The following is a 21,292-nucleotide window of genomic DNA, read 5'->3' as shown; positions in this document are numbered from 1 at the left end:
GATTTGCTGAGCGATACACGGTCTACACCGTGTTACTGAGATAGAATCTTGGGAATCAAAACAGTGAGAATGAGTTTCCATTCACAGAGCGACTATACATCTAAATTCAACACGGTCTTTTCTCTTCAGTGATAAGTAGATTTTGAAACCCAGCCACTTCTGGTACAATCTCGAGTCTAAAGAAAGGTCAAAATGAAATGTTACCAGAGATTACTTCTTAAGAAGGCCTCAGGATTACAAAGCCTTAAAGGTTAATCCTCAAGTAGTCTGTGAAAAGTTGCATTTGGTTTTAATTTATTATTTTAAATGCAGATGATGACATTTTCAACTAAAAAAAGAGTCCGATCTTGATTTCTCAATGTTTACAACACTAATAAGAAGTAGACCTGGGCAGCTACAGGGAAATTAAGGTATGTGCACAGTGATAACACATTCAGTCTACAAACACTACATTTCAGCCTCGAGAGCACGTTTGCTAACTTGGAAAAGAGCGAAGGGAGCGCACAACGAGGCAATGTACATGCACACAATCCTTTCCCTAAGGGCTACTCCCACCTATGCCCACGGATTTTAATCACCCCACGTGGTCTAACTAAGCAAGGATAACCACAAACAATAACTGTAAATTCTGGATTTTATGCAGCCTATCTAAGATAAAACTGAAAAGCAAAACAACTCAGTTGCTAGAACATAAATCATATTATTAACAGCTACAACTGTTTTATGGGTGAATGCTTCTAAGCTCGATAAATTATCATATTCATTTCATGAAGAAAAACATTGGTCCTTCCTCTGCATAGCAAATTTCTTAATGATGACATTTAAAAGAATCTTATTCTCTGAATTTAAATATTTCAGAATATACTACGAAATATCAAGAAACAGACACACACATGTTACTAAGGAGCTGCTTAGCCAAGTTTTCTCTTTCTTAAAATTTAATAAGCATAGAAAAGAGAAGCAATTAGAAAATGTGATTTCACTATCATTAATCTACATCAAAGGATTATAATGATGTACATTGTGTGCTTCCCAAATTATTCTCTATTATAAGTTACACAACAGAAGTTGAGAAATCTCTGACTAGCTAGTTCCTTATTAAAAAAAAAAATGAAAGGGAGGCACTCTGTTAACCATCTGTGTAACATTAACACCTTCACTGAAGAATAATTATCCTGTAAGTTAAGATGTATTTAGGTCTATTTAAAAGAACAGCAGCAACATGGCCATCCAAACCCTCCTCTTTGTCTATTACAAAGTCACAGCATATATGAAACACTGTGTAATCACTTCAGAAGGACCAGCATCCTTCCCCAAACTAGAGAAGAGAAATGTAAATTGTGCTCCTATGAAAGCACAATCAGCGTGCTTTATTTTAATGTCACCAACACCGACACGTTCCACAAAACTTGACCAGCACCTGCAAGGGCTGATTTAATATGATGGGTTCAGGGGGAGAAGAGAAACTTTAAATCTAACTCTATTAGTAGAAAACAGATTGTTATAAAGAATAAACTAAAATTATCCATAAATGGCCATCAGGAAACTATGACAACCTCTTCTCTTTAAAGTACACTGAACCGAGAAAAATATGTTGAAATGTTTAGAAGCTCCTCTTTGCACACTTCCTATAAATCAGGCTGCTTCATCTCTAGTGTATCACATACCATGTCCATGATCTGACAAGTTCCTCCTAATTACCCACCTTAATTATAGTAATTGCATAGTTTGTAGTAAATGAAGGTAACAAGGTTCATTTGAAAGATAAATTATAAACTACAGGATTTTGTTTAAAGATGAAGCAAACATGAGAGCTGTTTAACCATTTTACTTAGTTTAGCATTTTGACATGTGATCACTTAACAGTTACGGAATTTTGGAGTCAGCTAAGGCTTCAGGAATCACTTGGTCTGAGGTCCTTGTCTTAAGGTGAGATCATTTTTTTTTTTTTTTTTTACAAAACTATCAATCCTCACTTGTTCCCAATTCCTGGTTCCTTCTACCTGTAAAACATTTCACCTCTACCATTTAAATTTAGTTTTAGAAATACTTCCTAGATAAACCGGCACAGGCCCTCATTCCATGTACTACAGGAACTATAAAGAAACAAAGGGAGCTAGCTACTGGAGGGGAACTTAAAGCTGAGACACCCTGCAGAGCTGCCTTGTTTTGAGAAGACTTAGGGAGAAGTAGATAATGATACAGCTTAAAATAGGGGAAAAAAACTGTCCTCTGAAAACAGAGGCATACTCAGTAAGTTTCTCTACATTTCTGTGATTTCCTATCAAGATAGCAAAGGCACACGGTCGGTTTTGTTTTCTTCTTTTAGATTACTTTACGTGTGTGAGCGCGCACGCGTGCATAGGTGCGCACCTGTATACAAGTGCTCGTGCCTGTGTGTGCAGGAAGGCCAGAGGAGGCGGTTAGAGCTCTCAGAGCTGGAGTCACAGATGCTGACGGCATGGTCAGCGTGCAGTGGGGGCGCTGGGATCTGCTCTCCAGTCCCGCCCTGCCAATTTCCACCCAACTTACTTCACCCAATTTAGCCAATGCCTACTGAATAAACAAATGTTCAAAGTAGAAAAACAGTAAGAACATACTCTAAAAGGGCTTGGATCCCACCCTGAACCTTGCTTGAAACTCAATCTTTCCACCATCCACAAAATACAAAAACTATAATATGGTTCAAACACCCTTCATTGCAGTAAATTTCTAGGACTCTTAGTCCTTTTTGTACCTCAAGGTATCTAACACCCTAGTGAGCCACTGAAAATGGCAATTACCCTACAAAGGCCAGTCTAGCCTCTTCCTATGTTATCACCATTAAAAATGTCAAGTTATTTAATTATGCATTAAACTGTGAAGTTCCTTCTCCTCTCTCAATCCATATGCAGAAACCATGACTAATACCTGGTACCTAAAATGTAATCTGAATTCAAGTCTGTCTTAGACAGACTCATCCAGATGAAGCTGCACTGGCTTGGAGACCCTAACGCAGTGAGGACATGAGGTGAACATGAGTACAAGCCATGGGTCTCAGAAAGGACACTTCTGAAACTAAAACTTCAAGCCTCCAGAACCGAGACAGGTTCTTTTACTTAAGCCACCTGGTGTGTCACTTTGTGTTACAGCATCTGCCATAACCTAGCACCCTACTACACAGTAATTAGAGAAGAGTCGAGTTAAAATAGGACAATCTCAAAAGTAGAACCCCACATTTCAGTGCTTGGCCAATAATCTTAGCAATCAGACATAACTCTAAGAATCTAATAAAAGCAACTTTCAAAGACATATTGTTCATACTGTCCAAGTAATTCAAGGAACTCATTGCTTCTTCTCCATTCCCAACTCTGACACTGCCAAAGACACATGGACCCTTACTGGGAATCACTACGTCAATTTAAAGTACATATCGGGGATAGGGGGTAGAGAGGGGCCAATTACATCATACACACAATCTTTTCAACTACCAAATACACGCCATCATACGCTGATCTTAAGGAAGAAAAACATTCAGAGGAACTAATGACGAAGCTTTTCTCAATGCAGTCTTTTTCTTTTTTTAAGATTTAATTTCATCAACATGTATATGTGCTCATGAGTGCAGGTGCCCAGAGGCCAGGAGTCAGATGCCCTGGAGATGGAGGGGGAGAAAGTGCCAACTGCCTGACCTGTACTAGAACTGAACTCAAGGCCTCTGCAAGAGCAATATGTGCTCTTAACTGCTGAACCATCTCTCTAGCTCCCTCAATACATCTTTTTTATAATCTTGTTTTTTCTTGTATCATTTATTTTCTGAAATTATAATTACATCTGTTCCCTTTCCTCCCTCCAACTCTTCCTAATTATCTTCCCACCTTGCTTTCTCTCAAATTCATACTCTTTTTCTTTGTTGTTTTACACACACACACACACAGTTGTTATTCATATAATTAATTATATACACATATACATGCTGCCCAAATAAGACCAGAACCAATGACACCAACAGGCATGCTAGCACAAAAGGGAAAAACCTCATGAGGCCTCAACCCTAAACACAGAACAACAGGAAACTAGTGAAGGCTGAAAGATGAAGAAGTGTCCCCCACCTGGATACCCAATACTAAGTTGTCAGTCCTAAAATGAATGCATTAAGAGACTTATAACCACAATACTTTATAAAGCAAGTACTTTACAAAATATATGTACAGACCTGGAAACCATAAGTCATAGTACTACCATAACCTATTTTATCACTAAAAAATGGAGTCTAATACAATGACCAAATAACTAAATGTAAACACCGGCTGACTATGACTTACATTCTTAAAAATATAGACCCATTGTCAATAATCTTTAAAAGCATTTGACTTGTTTAATTTTGTTCAATCAATTTTTACTAATAGTTGACAGTTACACTATCACATCAGAATCCAAAAGAACAAAAGATTTAAAAAGCCAACAATTTTACATTACCATTATCAATCTTTCATGGCATCCTGAAAGACAGGTTCTCCTATAAATACATGCTAAAATGATATGATTTGGTCAATAAAAAGACAACTCCGACATCCAATTATGAAAATTCAAAACACTTTAGTTTCTTTTCACAGCCAATTAGTTCTCAGCAGAAAGCACAATGGGAAGATATATAGTTAATACACAGAGTCTAAGAACAATTTGAAAAACATTAACCCCCATTTAAATAGATAAGAAAAAGAGTGTTAGATTTTTGCTCTTTCAAAATGTATACCTAATTAATTCAGACTAGAAAAGTGATCCTTTCAAGAATATTGTACTCTATCTTGTAACAGGGTACTTAAGTGAATTAAGGACTATTATAAATAAAATCACTAGCATCTAGTCTACAGAAATTATCCCAACTGTAGAAAGCAGTCAGTATGAAGTGAGACTCTCTGGACTGACATCAAGAAATGAGCACGATTTCTCTGGCTACTCGTATTAACTATACATGTGACTGCAGGCAAGAGCATTTAACTTCTCTGGACCTTGGCACCTCATCTATAAAGTTGAGACTTAATTATCTCATTTCTCAAAATAACTTTAAAAAAAAAACCTACTAATCTTAAAATCTGAACTACATCATTCAGAATTCTTTATCCATCTTTCATGTAATCATTATCATTAATTTGTCCACTCTTTAACAAAACAGTGAAGGTATGTTACTCACCTGAAAGTTTATTGGCATGTAGCAAATTCTGAAGCTTACTATAAAGCTGGATCATGCTGTCCAACTGTCTGTTTATCTTGAGGTCTAGGATCCAGGCTGGGGTACAACACACTGGACATCCTGATCCAACACAGTCGCTTATACAAACACTTAAAAAAATTAAAAGATAATTCAGCAGAATCTGTACTCCAAACACCAGAGAGTATGAATAGAAGAAGGAAAACAGTGGTTGTCTAACATAGAATGGTAAAGCAGTGTGCTCTGAGAATATGACATGCACATATATGTCAAGTCTCTGATCAATTTACTATGATGAGACATTATTATCCACCTAATTTTTCCCAGCAAACAAATCTATAGCTCCTAAAGGGTAAAGGTTTAGAGATATGAAGAAATACAGTCTCAATATAAAGGACTATGGACCAAAAACCTCTACATCCATGAACCAAAATAAATTCGCCTCCCCTGTTATATATGTGTGATGTCAAATGTGTCCTTCAGAGACTATGATTCAAACGTAACATTACAAGTCCCTGACAGACTCACAGCTGAATACTTGGTGCTCAACCATGTAGCGCTATTTTGGGAAGTAGAGGGAACTTTAAGAAGTGGGACCTAGCTAGAAACTTCACGAGAGGTATGCCTTTGAAGGTTATACCTAGAGCCAAATCCCCAAATCCTCCCTCTGTTTCTTGCCCGCCATGACAGAGCATCCACCTCCACCCGCACCTCTCCCCACAGCGCCCTTCTCTCACAAGGTTCTCTCCCAAGGCCTTTGAAGGATGACCACGCCCTGCACTTGACTTACTACACTAACCCCAAGAAGCAAAACTGGTGTTCAAGCACCAAAGACACCAAAGCCAAGCACTGTACCGGAAACCTGAGACCCTGGAATCAAACAAATCTCTCCTCAGAAACCTGAGACCCCGGAATCAAACAAATCTCTCCTCAGGTAATGTATGCCCGGTATTCCATCACAGTGACAAAAAGTTGACTAATATAGGCCCATCAACTGTTTCAATCCGATATTCTGTCACAGCAATGAAAACCTTACTACCAGCCCACAAGAATACAGGGAAGAACAGTCTCCCTTGCAGCCTTCAGAGAGAACAAACCCTACCAACATCTATCAGAACCTGATCTTCTGCCTCCTGAACTACAACAACAAACATCTACTGTTTGAAGTCACCCCGCCTTGGAAATTGAAAAATTGGATTTCAATAAATTTTGAAAGATTATTATCTTAGTAATTCAAAACTGGAATATTCAAGAAGACATGTCAGAATTATATCAAAGGCATTGAGGTTTTTTAAAACCTTAACAGAGCTACTTCCGTTGGAACGCTAGACATTCCCCTCTGAGCATTAACTCGTATTTGTAAATGAAAACAGTTCTAAATCTCAACTCAAGGTAATACACAGACATCATGATTACATCAGAGTGGACATCAAGACAGACATCATGATTACATCAGAGTGGACATCAAGACAGACATCATGATTACATCAGAGTGGACATCAAAACAGACACCATGATTACATCAGAGTGGACATCAAGACAGACATCACGATTACATCAGAGTGGACATCAGGACAGACATCATGATTACATCAGAGTGGACATCAGGACAGACATCATGATTACATCAGAGTGGACGTCAGGACAGACATCATGATTACATCAGAGTGGACATCAAGACAGACACCATGATTATATCAGAGTGGACGTCAGGACAGACATCATGATTACATCAGAGTGGACATCAGGACAGACATCATGATTACATCAGAGTGGACATCAAGACAGACATCATGATTATATCAGAGTGGACGTCAGGACAGACATCATGATATACATCAGAGTGGACATCAGGACAGACACCATGATATACATCAGAGTGGACATCAAGACAGACATCATGATTACATCAGAGTGGACATCAGGACAGACACCATGATATACATCAGAGTGGACATCAAGACAGACATCATGACACACATCAGAGTGGACATCAAGACAGACACCATGATTATATCAGAGTGGACATCAGGGCAGACATCATGATTACATCAGAGTGGACATCAGGACAGACATCATGATATACATCAGAGTGGACATCAGGACAGACACCATGATTACATCAGAGTGGACATCAAGACAGACACCATGATTATATCAGAGTGGACATCAGGACAGACATCATGATTACATCAGAGTGGACATCAAGACAGACACCATGATTACAACAGTTCACAGCAAGACAGACATCATGATTACATCAGAGTGGACGTCAGGACAGACACCATGATTACATCAGAGTGGACATCAGGCTCTAACCACTCACCTACAGAAGATGTGCTCACATCCTCCTAAGCACACGGGCTCCTTCAGAATATTAGTGCTGATGGAAGAAAAGAAGATAAGTTATTGCTACATAAACATTTCATGCCCAATATGTTACAAACCCAAGACCCCACACTATCTTATTTCTCTCTTTATCAAAGCAGAAAATATTAAGGATACATTTATTGCAAAGGCTTTAATTCTGCTGGTTATATATCCCACGGACATACTTGCTGTATTCAAATAGCAATTATCAATGTCATGACAAGTCTGAGTTCTTTTTATAATGTATCTGTTGAGAGGTGAGAGAAAGGGATCAGTATTCAAGCACCCCTAAACTTCCTCTTTCAACAGCTAAGGTACATCTACCCTGACTGATTTGAAGTGAAACCCATAAATCTCAAAATGTGGCCTGCCATCCAAATGAGAGCATTTCTCAGAGTGAAGAGGGTTGCTTAACTGGATAAAATGTTGGGACAAGGGATACAAACTAGAACTGTCCCAAAAAAGTAGGGCATTGGGACACCTTGACCATAATAATACTTGGCTTCCCATTTAAAAACAACAAACAAACAAAACCTAATTGTTTACTATTAAGGAGCCATCTACTTTTTATAGAAGTTTTGACCAAATATGATCATTCTTTCAGTCCACAGCTAGTTGACTGTTTAAACAATTCCAGACACAATTCAAGCTGGCAGTCTTCAGACTGAAGAGAGTCAATACATTGAGAGAAGAGAGGCCAAAGCAAAACCTCCCCAGTACTGTCCATCAGAATGCCTGCTGCCTCTCAAAGTCCTGGGAAAGGACAGGCTCTTGTTGTATTTATAGGCCCACTCTGCGACCCCTGTAATCCAGAACTATTCACTACATACTTCATAACCAAAACCCTAATTTTAACTGCATTATTCTCATGAATTGGAGCATCTTACCCACGATTTCGTTACAACCAACTCATACACGTTCTATGAAAATTTCCTTCCACTAACACTAGCCTTCTGTATACGGTACATTTCAATTCCAATGTGTATATGCTAAGCCTTGACACTCAGCGGGGTAATGCGTCAAGAGCACAGCACACAAGTAAAGCCTTTAAAGGACAACCACTTCCTGCACTTGGCTTATTATACCAACCCCAAGACCTTTAGGTGTTTACACCATTATTATCCAATTACCTCTGAACACAAACCACATATCAGTGAAACACAGTTCTCCACATTTCTGCAAAGATCAAACGTCTCACATTGCACATTTTAATAGATATGAACATTAAGGTGAAATGGAGCTTTCAGGAAGAGGCCATGAAAAGACAGTACAGCCCCGTCATTCTCAAGCTACTAAAAATGCTGCTCGCTGACATTATAAAACCCATTCCTTTCAAAAACTCACAAAATCTCATTTTTCGACCACACTACACAGGATAGATTGACAAAATGAGTTTGGTGACCCAATCCTGGCAATTAGATGATTATAACCAGTATTCATGTGGCTTCTATAATTTGTATTATATTAACTACCAAGCCTAACCACTTCATTCATAATTAAGGGCTAATTCTACTTGGTCCCCTACAATATAGACTTCCTATACCTTTTCTGTGTATTTCATATTGCATCATTCTAGCCAAACCCAACCGCTCTCTATCTAGATGAAAACTGACCATCTTTGTAGTTCACTGGATTCCATATTCAGTCCAGACTACAAGGTTTAATGATTCAGAGCCACTTTTGCCACTGGCATAAGATACTTGGGAATGTAAGTTCAGAATGCTAGATAGGCCCCAGGGTTCTCTGCCTTATTTGCTCAGGCTCTGGATACCCCAATAAAAACTGAAGGAAGCCCAGGGTGGTGGCAGCGCACGCCTTTAATCCCAGTACTCGGGAGACAGAGGCAGGCGGATCTCTGTGAGTTCGAGGCCAGCCTGATCTACAGAGTGAGTTCTATGACAGCCAGGGCTACACAGAGAAACCCTGTCTCCAAACACAAAGGGTGGGGGAGGGTGGTTGACAAAAGTGGTGTGCACACCTAATTCCCCACACCCAGAAAGCAGAAGTAGGAGAATCCTAGGTCTAGGACAGCTTATGCTACACAACGAGTTCCCAGCCATCTTGGCCTAAAAAAATGGGACTCTATCCAAAATGAACAGGAGAAAAAGAGGAAAAAATACGTCTCTAAAAAGTAGTATTCTTTATATCTCCAGAATGATGAGATGATCAGTAAGTAAAAAGCTAAGCAATGACTACATGGTTATTCAAAGCTACCTGTGCTCCTAAGTCCCTCCCACGGTATGAATCTGTGACCATCTAGACCCCTGCTACCTGTTTCATAGCCTCATCTCTCCCTCTGGTCTCAGGGCAGAAGCCCTTCCTTGGGTACTCTTCATTCCTGAGATGGGCTGCTCTCAAGCTCCCATAGCTGATTAAAGTTTGTGGCCATCATGATTTGAATCACCTTTCTTTCACTCACATGTAAGCATACACAGGTAATGTGGTGGTTTGAAAGAAAATGGCCTCCATAGGGAGGGGCGTATTAGGAGGTGCAGTTTTGTTGGAGTGGGTATGGCCTTGTTGGAGGAAGTGGGGGTGAGTTTTGAGGTCTCCTAAGCTCAAGGTAAGCCCAGTGACATAGTTTACTTCCTGTTGCCTACAGATCAAGATGTAGAACTCTCAGCTCCTTCTCCAGCACCACGTCTGCCTGCATACTGCCATGTCCTGCCCCAGCCCCATGATGATAATGGACTAAACCTCTGAAATGGTAAGCCACCCCAATTAAATCCTTTATAAGAGTAGCTGTAGCCAAAGTGCCTTTTCACAGCAAAAGAAAACTTAATCCAGGTAACCTCCCCTTCAACCTGAAAAAACCCTGCACTTGGCCCCCACCACCCATTCTACCATCTCCCCCAGCTGAACTAAGTGCTCCACCAGTAAATCCGTCCTTACCATCTTAGCTCTGGCTGGTACCTCAACGAAGCTCTCCTGGGGGAGGGTGTCGCTTCTTTCTCCTCCCTGACTTCCCCGTGAAGTTACACTGACCTCATCTCCTTCCTGAAGCCTCTCCTTCCACTGCGTCTTCATCTTCTCACAGCACCTCTCCCTGCCTGAGCTGCTCTGCCTCCTACCCTCCACGGCAGCAGATCTCCGCAATGCAGTCAGTCCACAGCCTCCTGGCTTCCTCTGGTACCACTAAGTCTGCGTTCTGTTTCTAAGCCTCCCATTTCCTTGCTAAGATAACTCTGAACCTTTTCTACAGTTCTTCCCTTTCACCCTAGCAATGATGTTACCATGTGAATAGCAGTGGCATGATATCTATGAGTAACTGATCAGTAGAACTATTCTAATTAGTGCGGCAGGCTGGCTTTTTCAACAAATGAAAAGACATGGCAATTGTGAGTGAGTTCTGTGTGGGTTCTGGGGAGAAGAGCAGTTGAGGGAAATGTGATGGCCAAATTGAGAGAAGGCAGGCCAACTTCAAGAGGAGGTACAAGGTAGACACTGCAGAGGTTCATCTATGTCAAAGCCAAACTTTTGGTTAAGAAGATACCAAGAATGAAAAATTTTATTTTACAACTAAGAGATACTAACCGAAATCTTAAATGCACACAACTTTAACTCAATTATTCAAGCTGCAGGAATTTCTGTTGAGTATAATAGATACTTGTAAAGGAAACTTCAAAACAGCAAACATTATCTGGTTAAGTCTTTAAAAGCTTCAGAGACTTAAGAAACAATACACTAAACCCACACAAGATCAAGACAGCCAAAGCACAGATGAGGTAGTGATCTCCAGGTGCAAGCCTTACTAAGGAGATCCACAGACTTGCCAAGGAGAGGAGAAAGCATCATTTTGAGGGTGTGGCCCTGGGAGGTTTCCCATGCTCCAGTGGACAGCGCGCGCGCGCGCGCGCACACACACACACACACACACACACACACACACACACACACACACAGGGCAGCACGAAGAAGACTTAACAGGTTGAAGGAAATTTCAAGAGCTGTTGGAGCAGGGTGGGCTGGGAGAGTATAGGAGGAACTAGAGGGGAAAACGGGATAACTATGATCATATTTCATTATATACATGTATGAAACCCTCAAAACTAAAGATAGATGTTTAAAAAGTAAGACATCTTTGCTGCCTTAAAGGCCCCAGGACAAACCTATTTGAAATTTCAAAATATGAAAAGGAAATCCAATTAAAATGTCATATATATTGTTTAAAAAGAAACTGGCACATAGGACTTTTCAAAGGTTGTAAGAGGTGTGACAGAATAGTGAAGACTTAATTAATAATGGTGAGTGCTACACCCAGTCAGTCACCTTCTCCAGTACAAGGTTAATACAGAATAAGAAAATTCAGCTTTGAGAGTAAGAAGGAAGGAAATAGCATCTAAACTAGAAAACAACCTAGAAATGGGGATATAAATGTTATTTGAAAACCTAGAGGTAAAAAATGAATTGAACCCAAACTATGGACCTCAGGAGCGATGAGATAAACAATGTATTCACTACAGGCTTTTACCTTATGTTCATGCATAGGCCTTTAAAATCTGGTAAAAATAATCCAGCACTGAGTGTTACTACAAAAGACTACAAGCAACTTAAGTCTTTAGCAGTGAGGCAATGGCTAAGCCATTACTTCATGTACTACTAACTTCATGTACAGTATTGTCTCATTTGGAGGCACACACAGAATCTCTTAAAGGATACACAAGCAACTGAGAATGTTCAGTTACCAGACAATCAAGGATCAACCTTATCTGCCACTCACTCCTTCAGGAGTATTATCTTAAATTAAACATTTTACCACGACAGTGCCCTTCAGAATCTGGTAACAGCAAAGCCATGCAGTAGGACCCTTCTTGTTCTTCTCCAGCAGAAGCTCTGCTGTGGTTGGGCCAGTGTCTGTGACAGTTCCCACATATCCTCTATCCAGCTCCAGCCCCACGACTCTGACTGAACTGTTCTCCAAGTCTAAAATATACTTCCTTCTATGCAACAAATATGAGCATCTAATACACTCAACACACTACCCAAACACTATACAGGAACACACAAAAACGACACTACACAAATAAGCAGAGAACTTCGTGGATTTCAGGTCCATCCTAGGACTGGAGGCAATTACCAAGCAGGTGAAGAACACTAAACTGACTCTGCCATTCTTTCCTAAGGGGCTTGCAATCTAGTGGGGGATTGTATAAACAAAGTAACATAAGACCGAAGGGAGAAATAAAATGTTCTAAAGTTCCAAAGAGCAGCATCGGCATCTAATTGGGGCTCTGGAATTTAATACTGAAAACAGAGGCTTTTACTTTACCTGCCAATTCTCATTTCCTTTTCTCCAAATAGACTACAGCCTTTCACATGAGACCTTTTCTTTTTTAAGTCCCTAGTCCCTTTTACCCACCTAGCATTGATCTCAATAACCCTTAGACGATGAAGCAAATGGAAGACTTTGTGCAAAAATCCATCACTCTACCTTTACCCCCTTTTCCATGATATAGAAATACACCGCAAAGGAAAAACTGCAGAAAAGACACTTACTTGATAAGGAGATCTTTAAAAAAAACTCCACACCTCTTAAAAACTTAGCTTTACAACTCTCAACTACACCCACACTTCTCTACAGAGGATATGAGAAGATCAAGGTAACCCATGCATTATAACTTAAAGTCAAACTAAACAGGGAGAACAAGCAAGTCTACAAAAATCCTACTGATAAAATTTTCTTTACAAAGGAAAATTGAATTCAATTGAGATTATACTAATGAAGCTGAAGGATTTAACTAAACGGCTCCCCAAACTCCCATGAGGTACCAATTGCTAGTTAATTTTAGATGGAACAAGGACTCCAGTGCTCTTACATGTTAGCATATCCTCAAGGTATTTTTAAGTTGTAGATCAGTGTATTTAACATGAAATTGTACAAATTTTCCAAGCCAATTAAGCCATTTGTTACATGTCCCTTTAAGAGAAGAGACATCTTTGGTGAGTAAGGCAAAAGGTAAATGAACTATACCTTATTCGTTTGGTTTGGGCTTTATGTCTGTTTGTTTGAGACATTCTTCCTATACAGTTCAAGCTAATCTCAACTCATAATGCTCTTGCTTCTGCCTCCAAAGTGCAGGGGCCATCATGCCCAACTAAGCATACTATTCTTTACGACTATTTCTTTCCTTTTATTCATGAGAGATTTCTTTCTCACATAATATATCCTGATTACAATTTCCCTTCCCTCTACTCTTCCTCCCAGTTCCTCCCCACCCTATCCCCTCACCCAGATCCACCCCTTCTCTGTCTCTCATTAGAGACAAACAGACTTCTACAGGATGATAAAATAAAACAAAAACTGACAGATCAGAATAGGCCAAAACAACCAGAAGGTAAAGAACCCAAGAAATGGTGCAAGGGGAAGATACAGATGGAGAGACCACTCATTCCCACCCAAGAATCCTATAAAAACAGAACTGGAAGCCATAATACAAGCACCAGGTGCTGACCCGTACAGGCCTGATGAATACCGCTTCAGTCTCTGTGAATTCATATGAGCTCTACTCATGTTGATTCAGAAGGCCTTGTTTTCTTGGTGTCCTCCACCCCCTCTGGCTCTTACATTCTTCCTCAGGGTTTTCTGTGCCCTGAGAGGAGGGATTTGATGGAGACATCCCATTTGGGGCTGAGTGTTCCCAGGTGTCTCCTCTCTGAATATTGTCTGGTTGTTCCCATCTGCTGCAGGAGGAAGCTTCTCTGATGATGGCTGAGCAAGGCACTGATCTGCTTCCCTGGCTGGAGTCTCTTTGTGATGATTTTATGTCAGATTCAGGTAAATCACATGGGAAAACTTTAAATTTGTATTTAATTGTTTAGTGTCCACAAGTGTTGAATGAATGAGACAATTATCCCAAAAGTAAATGCACAACAGAATTTCAGTAATGACTAATTATAGTAGATCCTATCCTAGGGGAATCTCTATACAAGCCCGAGTGACTGTCAGGTAGACCTGACCGAGCAGTGTCGTGTCTGTCTTCCATTCCCTGTCCTCCAAATTAAGACAACATCTAAGCAGCTGCTCCTCTCGCTGTCCTTTAAAGCTTCATCCCTTTCATCTGCCATTCGAATGCTGGATTTCAAGGCTCACACTTCGGCGTTCCTTTCTTCCCTCCTCATTTCTAGAAATAGACTTCAATCACATGTAAGTAACTCTTGCATGTGTCCATTGTCACGCTCTGATGTCTCCTCTGAGCCCAAACCTGCTTACCAGTAATATTTGGCTTGTGGTATAAGGGACAGAAAAGGGGACATACAGCTGCACTCGGTGACATGCCCCGGCCATCCCACCACTAGGGAGGCTGAGGAGTGAGAATCTGTGAGTTTGAGACCAACCTAAGCAGCATAATGAGGCCCTGTCTCAAAATTACAGAAAGGTGTCCCATGTATCTGATAAATTTCTCTAGAAGTCACAAGCCCTATACAACAGAAGCTGGGACCTTCCTCAGCCATACAGGGACCGCATATATGGTCATTTCAACTCTGAATCTCAGAAGTCAGACTGACCTACATGGACAGCTGCCTTGAGGCCTTAACCACTGCTCAGTATTGGTAATTAACACTAGAAACCAATGCAGAATTATCTTGTGCTCTTGATGAATTAAGTAGGTCATCTTGGTATCACCACTTTGAAATTGGGACCTACTTAACCTAATTTTTTTTCATTCATTAAATTATATATTATATCTGGCACTGTGGCTAAAAATGTGAACCTACCTTTATGAGAACTATACCATAACTGAAGGAGGCAGATTATCAAGCTAATAAGTAAAGTAACACATAAATAAATTCCATGAATAAATGATTTCTAGACTGGAGGATATGGTGCAAGCTGGACACTATCTGTACCCTTTTTACATAGATGTTAAATTTTTATTAAAGGCTTTACACAATGCTGACAATTATGAAATCTGTACACTGGAGACAGCTTTAAAAGCCAGTTCATTTCTGTTCATCATTTGATAGCTACGGACACCAGAATTCTAGGAGGCCACAAGAATAGCTTTCTTTAGGAAGTCAGCTGTGCTGGTTCATTTTTTTTAATTGTCAATTAGATACAACCTTGAGTTACTTGGGTCAAGGGAACCTCAATTGAAAAACTGCCTTATCAGATTGGCTATTGTGTTGATTGACAATTGATGTGGAAAGCCCAGGCCACTGTGGGCAGCTTGGGCCTGGGCTGGATAAGTAAGCCAGCTGAACTCTGGTTAGAGAGCAGGCAGTATTCCCTAGTTTCTGCTTCAGTTCCCACTTCCAGTTTCCTGTCTTGAGTTCCTGCCATGGTCTCCCTTGGTGATTGACCCTTATCTAGAAATATAAGCTGAAATAAATCCTTTTTTCCCCAAATTGCTTTTGGTCATGGTGTTAATCACAACCACGGGGAAGCAAAGTAGAACATTAATTATGTAAACTAAATGAACACTGTTGTTGGGCTACTTATCCCTCAAGATCCAACTGGTCTTAACTCCTAGACCATCTCACCCACTCCCATTTTTAGCACACAATCGTATCTCCACCACCACCACTGTGACCAATGGTTCTATTAATAAACATCTACCCACATCTCAACGGCACAAGTGCAAAGCCCATGTGGCTTGCCTCTGCTATACAGACCAAAGCCAAGTTCATTCCTCTACATCTTTTGGGCCTTCAACATCAATTACCCTGAACTGTGTGTCCCTTACTCTCCTTCAAATTGAGCACATATGCCTTACGGGTAGAAAATGCATTGCCACTACTATGCCTCAGTGATTTCTTGTTCTAATGAATAGCCAACCAGAGCCACAGCAAACCAGAGGGAGCAATCATCCTACTTAAGGATCACTGGCCTGTAAGAATCACTCTGAAGAATCAAAACTCCTAAAGAAAGGCAAGAGCTAAATGCTAGAGTCAGGCAATCTGTGCTTTATTTTAGGAACATTCATCTACCATTTAGTATAAAACAGGTAATCTTATTAATATTAAGTAAACAATGAATAAACAAAGAGTAATAACACTGACCCAGGATCTGAAGCTGGGCTGGGCTGGCCTGGCAGGTGTCTATCTATTTCCTTTATTTGTATGTATACTTACTTGTAGGCATGGTGTAGACATGTGTGATATATGCATGTGTAGGCTAATGCTAGAATATCATCCTCAATCATTTCACCTAATTTTTTTGAGACAATCTTACTTAACCTAGAGATAACCATTTCAGCCATACTGTCTCCCTCCACCCCCCACATTGAGGTTACATGTGTGCACACCCAGCCTCACCTTTATGTGGAAGCTGGGGATCTGAATTCAGATTCTCATGCTTGTACAGCAAACACTTCAATCACTGAAAAACCTACCCAGCCCCTAGAACCCATGTATAATGCTGTGGTCCCAGCACTCTCAAGGCTGAGGTAGGAGGATCCCAAATTTAAAGCCCACATGGACTGCAGAGCAAGATCCTATATCTCTAAATCCCCGCCAAAAGACATTTAAAAAAAAAAAGCCAAGTTCACATCTATAATCATTGCATTTAGGTGGCTAAGACAGGAAGCTCACTATGTGTCTAAGGCCACCCTGGGCTACACAGTGAGTACCAAGACAGTTTGAACCACGGGGCAAGAATACCTCAAAAGACACATGTTCATGCACGTACATAGATATGTATATACACTTACATGTAAAATGAATTGTCTTTTAAATAAGGGATAACTTGATCAAAGAAAATCAACTATCTTCAAAGTTAGGATTACATTTAATCTTCTCTAAAATGATATAAAAAGCTCAAAATACAATTGGCATAAAAAGCCCAACCCTCCCTCTACCCCAAAAAATATGCCAGGAAGTACCTAATTAATTTTAATTCACAAAAGAGCACCAGGGAAGACCTGGAGTTTTGACAGGGCAGATCCTACATGCATTTCCTGCTTCCTTCAGGAACACACTAGTACTCTGCTTTCTGCCAGCCCCTCAAATAATAAGGTCTTCCGGTCTGCTTTCTCCCAGTCTTTAAATAGCTTCTGTTTCATTGTGAGCCTTGGTCCGAAATAAATGTCACATCTGGCCTCTTGGACACTTTCACCAGCTTTCCCTTGAAGCCAGAGTCATGTTAAAGGTCAGGAAAGGATGCCCTGTAATGTAGCCAATCCACTGTAAGAGCAAGTCTTGCCTGCTACAAAACAGATCCACTGTGCTACACAAGACAGGTGACAGCTGGGAGCAGCAAGAGAGATGACAGCTGCAAGCTGAATGTGAGGGTAATCGGGGTAATCGCCAGCCTACCGGGGAGGACTCTGAAGCTCTGTAAAAGGACACACACAATTTCAAATAACATGACACTCCGGATGATGATGAGCCGAAGCAAGCAGCAGACCATCCTGGGTAGCTCTTTTCTAGCAAGTAGGAGGGAAGGGAGAGGCAGAGAGAGCTTGACAGACAGCGAAAGGGGAAAAGAAAAGCACTCCCAATGTGACAGAAATCATTTTCTGTGCAATGTAAAACTGTATGCTCTTTTTTTTTTTTTTTTTTTTTTGGTTTTTCAAGACAGGATTTCTCTGTGTAGCTTTGCACCTTTCTTGGAACTCACTCTGTAGCCCAGGCTGGGCCTTGAACTCACAGAGACCCGCCTGGCTCTGCCTCCTGAGTGCTGGGATTAAAGGCATGTGCCACCACCGCCTGGCGCTCAAAGGCTCTTTCAACTTAAGTTTCCTTTGTTAAAACTGAGTCTGAAGCTGGGCCTGGTGGCATACATCTGTAATCCTAATGCTAAGGAGGCTACAGCTGGTCCTAATGTTAAGGAGGCTACAGCTGGAGATCACTGAATTTAAGGATAGCATGGGTACATAACACCTTCCAGGCTAGCCTAGGCTACATACCAAGTATCAACAGAAAAAAAAAAAATACAAAACTAAGTTTGGAAAGTTGTTATCTCTAGTCCAAATCAAGCCAGCAGCCTGATTTTTTATAGCCCTCAAACAAACAAAGAACGCTTTTATATTTTTGTTTTGATTTGGTTTTTGAGACCGGGTCTCACTATGTAGCCCTGGCTGGCCTGGAACTTTATGTAGACAAGGCTGGCTAGAAACTCAAGAGAGCCATCTGATTGTACCTGCCTCCAGAGAGCTTAGATTAAAGGCACAAGCACTGTTTTAACCTTTTTAAAGAAAGAAAGAAAATGGACTATTTGTGGCTGCAAAATCTAAGTAGTATTTGCTGACACTTCAGAGGAAAACATTAACTTAAGGCCCTCTATGAAATTATTTCATCTAATAGTTAAATTTAGTTCATCTACCAAAGGCTCAAATACTAAAAAAAAAAAAAAAAAAGAAATCCAATATTCTCTGGACAACTAGATGTGCTATATTAAAGTCTGGGCCTAACTACGGCTGTCTATCTTCAGGCTGTTGGCTCTCATGTTAAGTTCACTTAATTTAGATGGTCAAGAAATAGTTGGCAGGTGGTAAAAAGGAAAACTTTTTCAATTTTAGGACAATCTACAGATTATTAATATACTTTACCTAATTAGTCTTTTCCAAATGGTTCAGCCAATGGACTGAATCACTTTTTCATCACGTTTTTGTAACCGTTTATGATATTCATCACAGGGAACAATTTACAGGTATAATTACATTTAGTCTTCTCTCCCAAATAGAAGGTTTGGGATCCCTGAGGCAGAGTGACAGAAACGGTGTTTGTCTGCTTTGCTGATATTCAGAACACTGTCACCATGATACAACTTGTGTGCCACAAATGTTTATTATTCACAAAATAACACACGAATGAGCAAATCATTACGACTGAGGTACAGAGAAGATCAAAGATGTGGCTGGAACCTGAACTCAAGTGCTCTGACACACCCTAAGTGAAATGTTGTTGCCAACCAAGCGTCTACCTTTGGTTCCACTATTGAAAGTGTGCGTGCGCCACCAAGACCAAAAATAGATAAATAAATAAATAAAAATAAAGTGTGCGCCATCACTGGCTTCAGCTATTACAACTAGTACAGTTTCAGATGTCTACACCCAGAAGGATGACCCAAATACTTCAGGAAAACATAAGCACAGCTTAGCATGTCTTCATGCTAAGAAATGTCTTCATGCCAATTTTCTAAGGACTGTATTGATATTCTTTCAGATTCTAAGATTTTGTAAATAATAATAATAATAATAATATGAGTGAAAAACTCGCTGTCAGTTAATTCTTACTTTAAAAAAAAGTTGCTGTTTAACACTACAGTAATTTGAGTGCTAGAGGCTAAAGGTTCATCATTCACTACTGCCAAAAGAGAAAAATGGGAAAAAGAGGGTCACTTCCTGGGTCATATTCGACAAACTGCTACAGGTAAGGAAGTGCCACACAAGATGAGTATTTTGGACAGAATAAAATCCTTGACAGGGCGTGGTGGAGATCAGTGGTACAGTGCCATCATCTCTCCACCCATCAAACTAAGGGAAAATTGCAATGGCCATCCCACTGCCGTGGTCAAACTACCCCTAACCAGGTCACCATCCATGCCGCCCGCCTACTCTGCCCCACACCGAGGATGCTACTAGGAAAGGGTCCAAAAGGTCAGCCTCAAAGGGGCAGTGGTGGCTCGGAACCAGGGGACCACCTGCCCTGGGCACTCCGACCCAAAGACCCCTCCCTCCCCTCCAAGCCTTAGCCCCACCCAGCTCGGAGCGTCGCCTTCGGGGAGGGGCCAGCGAGCGGAGTTCCTCCAGGCCACGCCCCCAAGGCTGTTCTCCCGCGAAAATTCGAAAAGCGCCGTTTGAACCCAAGTTTGCGGCCGAGTGGCTGGGAGGCCGCTCGGAAGAGACAGGAACGGGTCCCGGAGGGGCAGGCGACACCTCCGGTCGCGAGGCCGGTCCTTACCAGCGGGAGCAGCGCAGCAGGCTCTCCAGGCGGGCGAGCGCCGCGCGGCTGTGGGCCCAGGGCCCGGCGTCAGCCGGCTCCATGGCGGGAGCGGGAGAAGGCTTGTTCCCCGAGCGGACCGTCGGCGGCCTGCGCGGCATCCCCTCGGAGGGCGGGAGGTCAGGTTTAGCTCGGGTGCCGCACCCCCGCTGGTCACCGCCGGAGACCGGGGCGCGCGGAGGTTCGGAGCCTGTGGGACGCCTGGGGCTGGGCAGCCGCCGAAAGGCGCTGAAATTCCCGGGGATGGAGGGGGCGCGGCTTGAGGCCACGCCCTCGGGGGCGGGGTTTCAGAAGTGCGCTCCAAGTTCCAGAGACGGAGGGGCGGGGCTGGGGGCGGGGTTTCAGAAGTGCGCTCCATGTTCCAGAAACGGAGGGGCGAGGCTGGAGGCCACGCCCTCAGGGGCTGGGGGCGGAGTTTCAGGAGTGCGCTCCAAGTTCCGGAAACGGAGCGGCGAGTCTGGAGGCCACGCCCTCAGGGGCTGGGGGCGGGGTTTCAGAAGTGCGCTCCAAGTTCCGGAGACGGAGCGGCGAGGCTGGAGGCCACGCCCTCAGGGGCTGGGGGCGGGGTTTCAGAAGTGCGCTCCAAGTTCCGGAGACGGAGGGGGAGAGGCTGGAGGCCACGCCCTCAGGGGTTGCGTCCCGGACAGCGGAAATGTTGCAAATGTCCCTGGTGGCCGGGTTTAGGAGGCTTAGGTAGAGGTCAAGACCTCAAGCCCCGGGAGGCGGGACATAACGCGCTTGAACTTCCTGAGCGCCAAGCAAAGGGGCGGGGCCTTGAGGAGCGGGGCTCAGCATGGGTTTCTTTCCGGAGCTGAGCTTGTGTACCTACCCCGGGTAGCTGGAGTCAAG

At 42.0% G+C, this 21,292-nt stretch overlaps 1 protein-coding gene across 5 annotated transcripts in view; it reads right to left on the bottom strand.

Moving 5' to 3' along the window:
- Bard1 (BRCA1 associated RING domain 1) overlaps nt 1-20,718 on the bottom strand; it is a 74,614-nt gene extending 53,896 nt beyond the window's left edge. For 2 of the 5 annotated variants that reach the window (XM_076550170.1, XM_076550171.1), the window contains exons 1-3: nt 20,405-20,648; nt 7,518-7,574; nt 5,174-5,322 (exon numbers count right to left, since the gene is read on the bottom strand). In XM_076550170.1, the coding sequence (XP_076406285.1) occupies nt 5,174-5,322; nt 7,518-7,574; nt 20,405-20,544 (346 nt within the window). In that variant the 5' untranslated portion in view covers nt 20,545-20,648. Of the gene's footprint in view, nt 1-5,173; nt 5,323-7,517; nt 7,575-9,832; nt 9,974-20,404 lie in introns of those variants that run through there. The other 3 variants (XM_006972245.4, XM_042260171.2, XM_076550172.1) reach the window with 3 other exon arrangements.
- Between the last annotated feature and the right edge of the window lie 574 nt (nt 20,719-21,292).

The sequence above is a fragment of the Peromyscus maniculatus genome, chromosome 13, assembly GCF_049852395.1.
Source record: "Peromyscus maniculatus bairdii isolate BWxNUB_F1_BW_parent chromosome 13, HU_Pman_BW_mat_3.1, whole genome shotgun sequence".
NCBI classification, from domain to species: Eukaryota; Metazoa; Chordata; class Mammalia; order Rodentia; family Cricetidae; genus Peromyscus; species Peromyscus maniculatus.
Note: the sequence above shows the minus strand (reverse complement) of the source record. Positions and strands in the feature narration are given on the sequence as shown.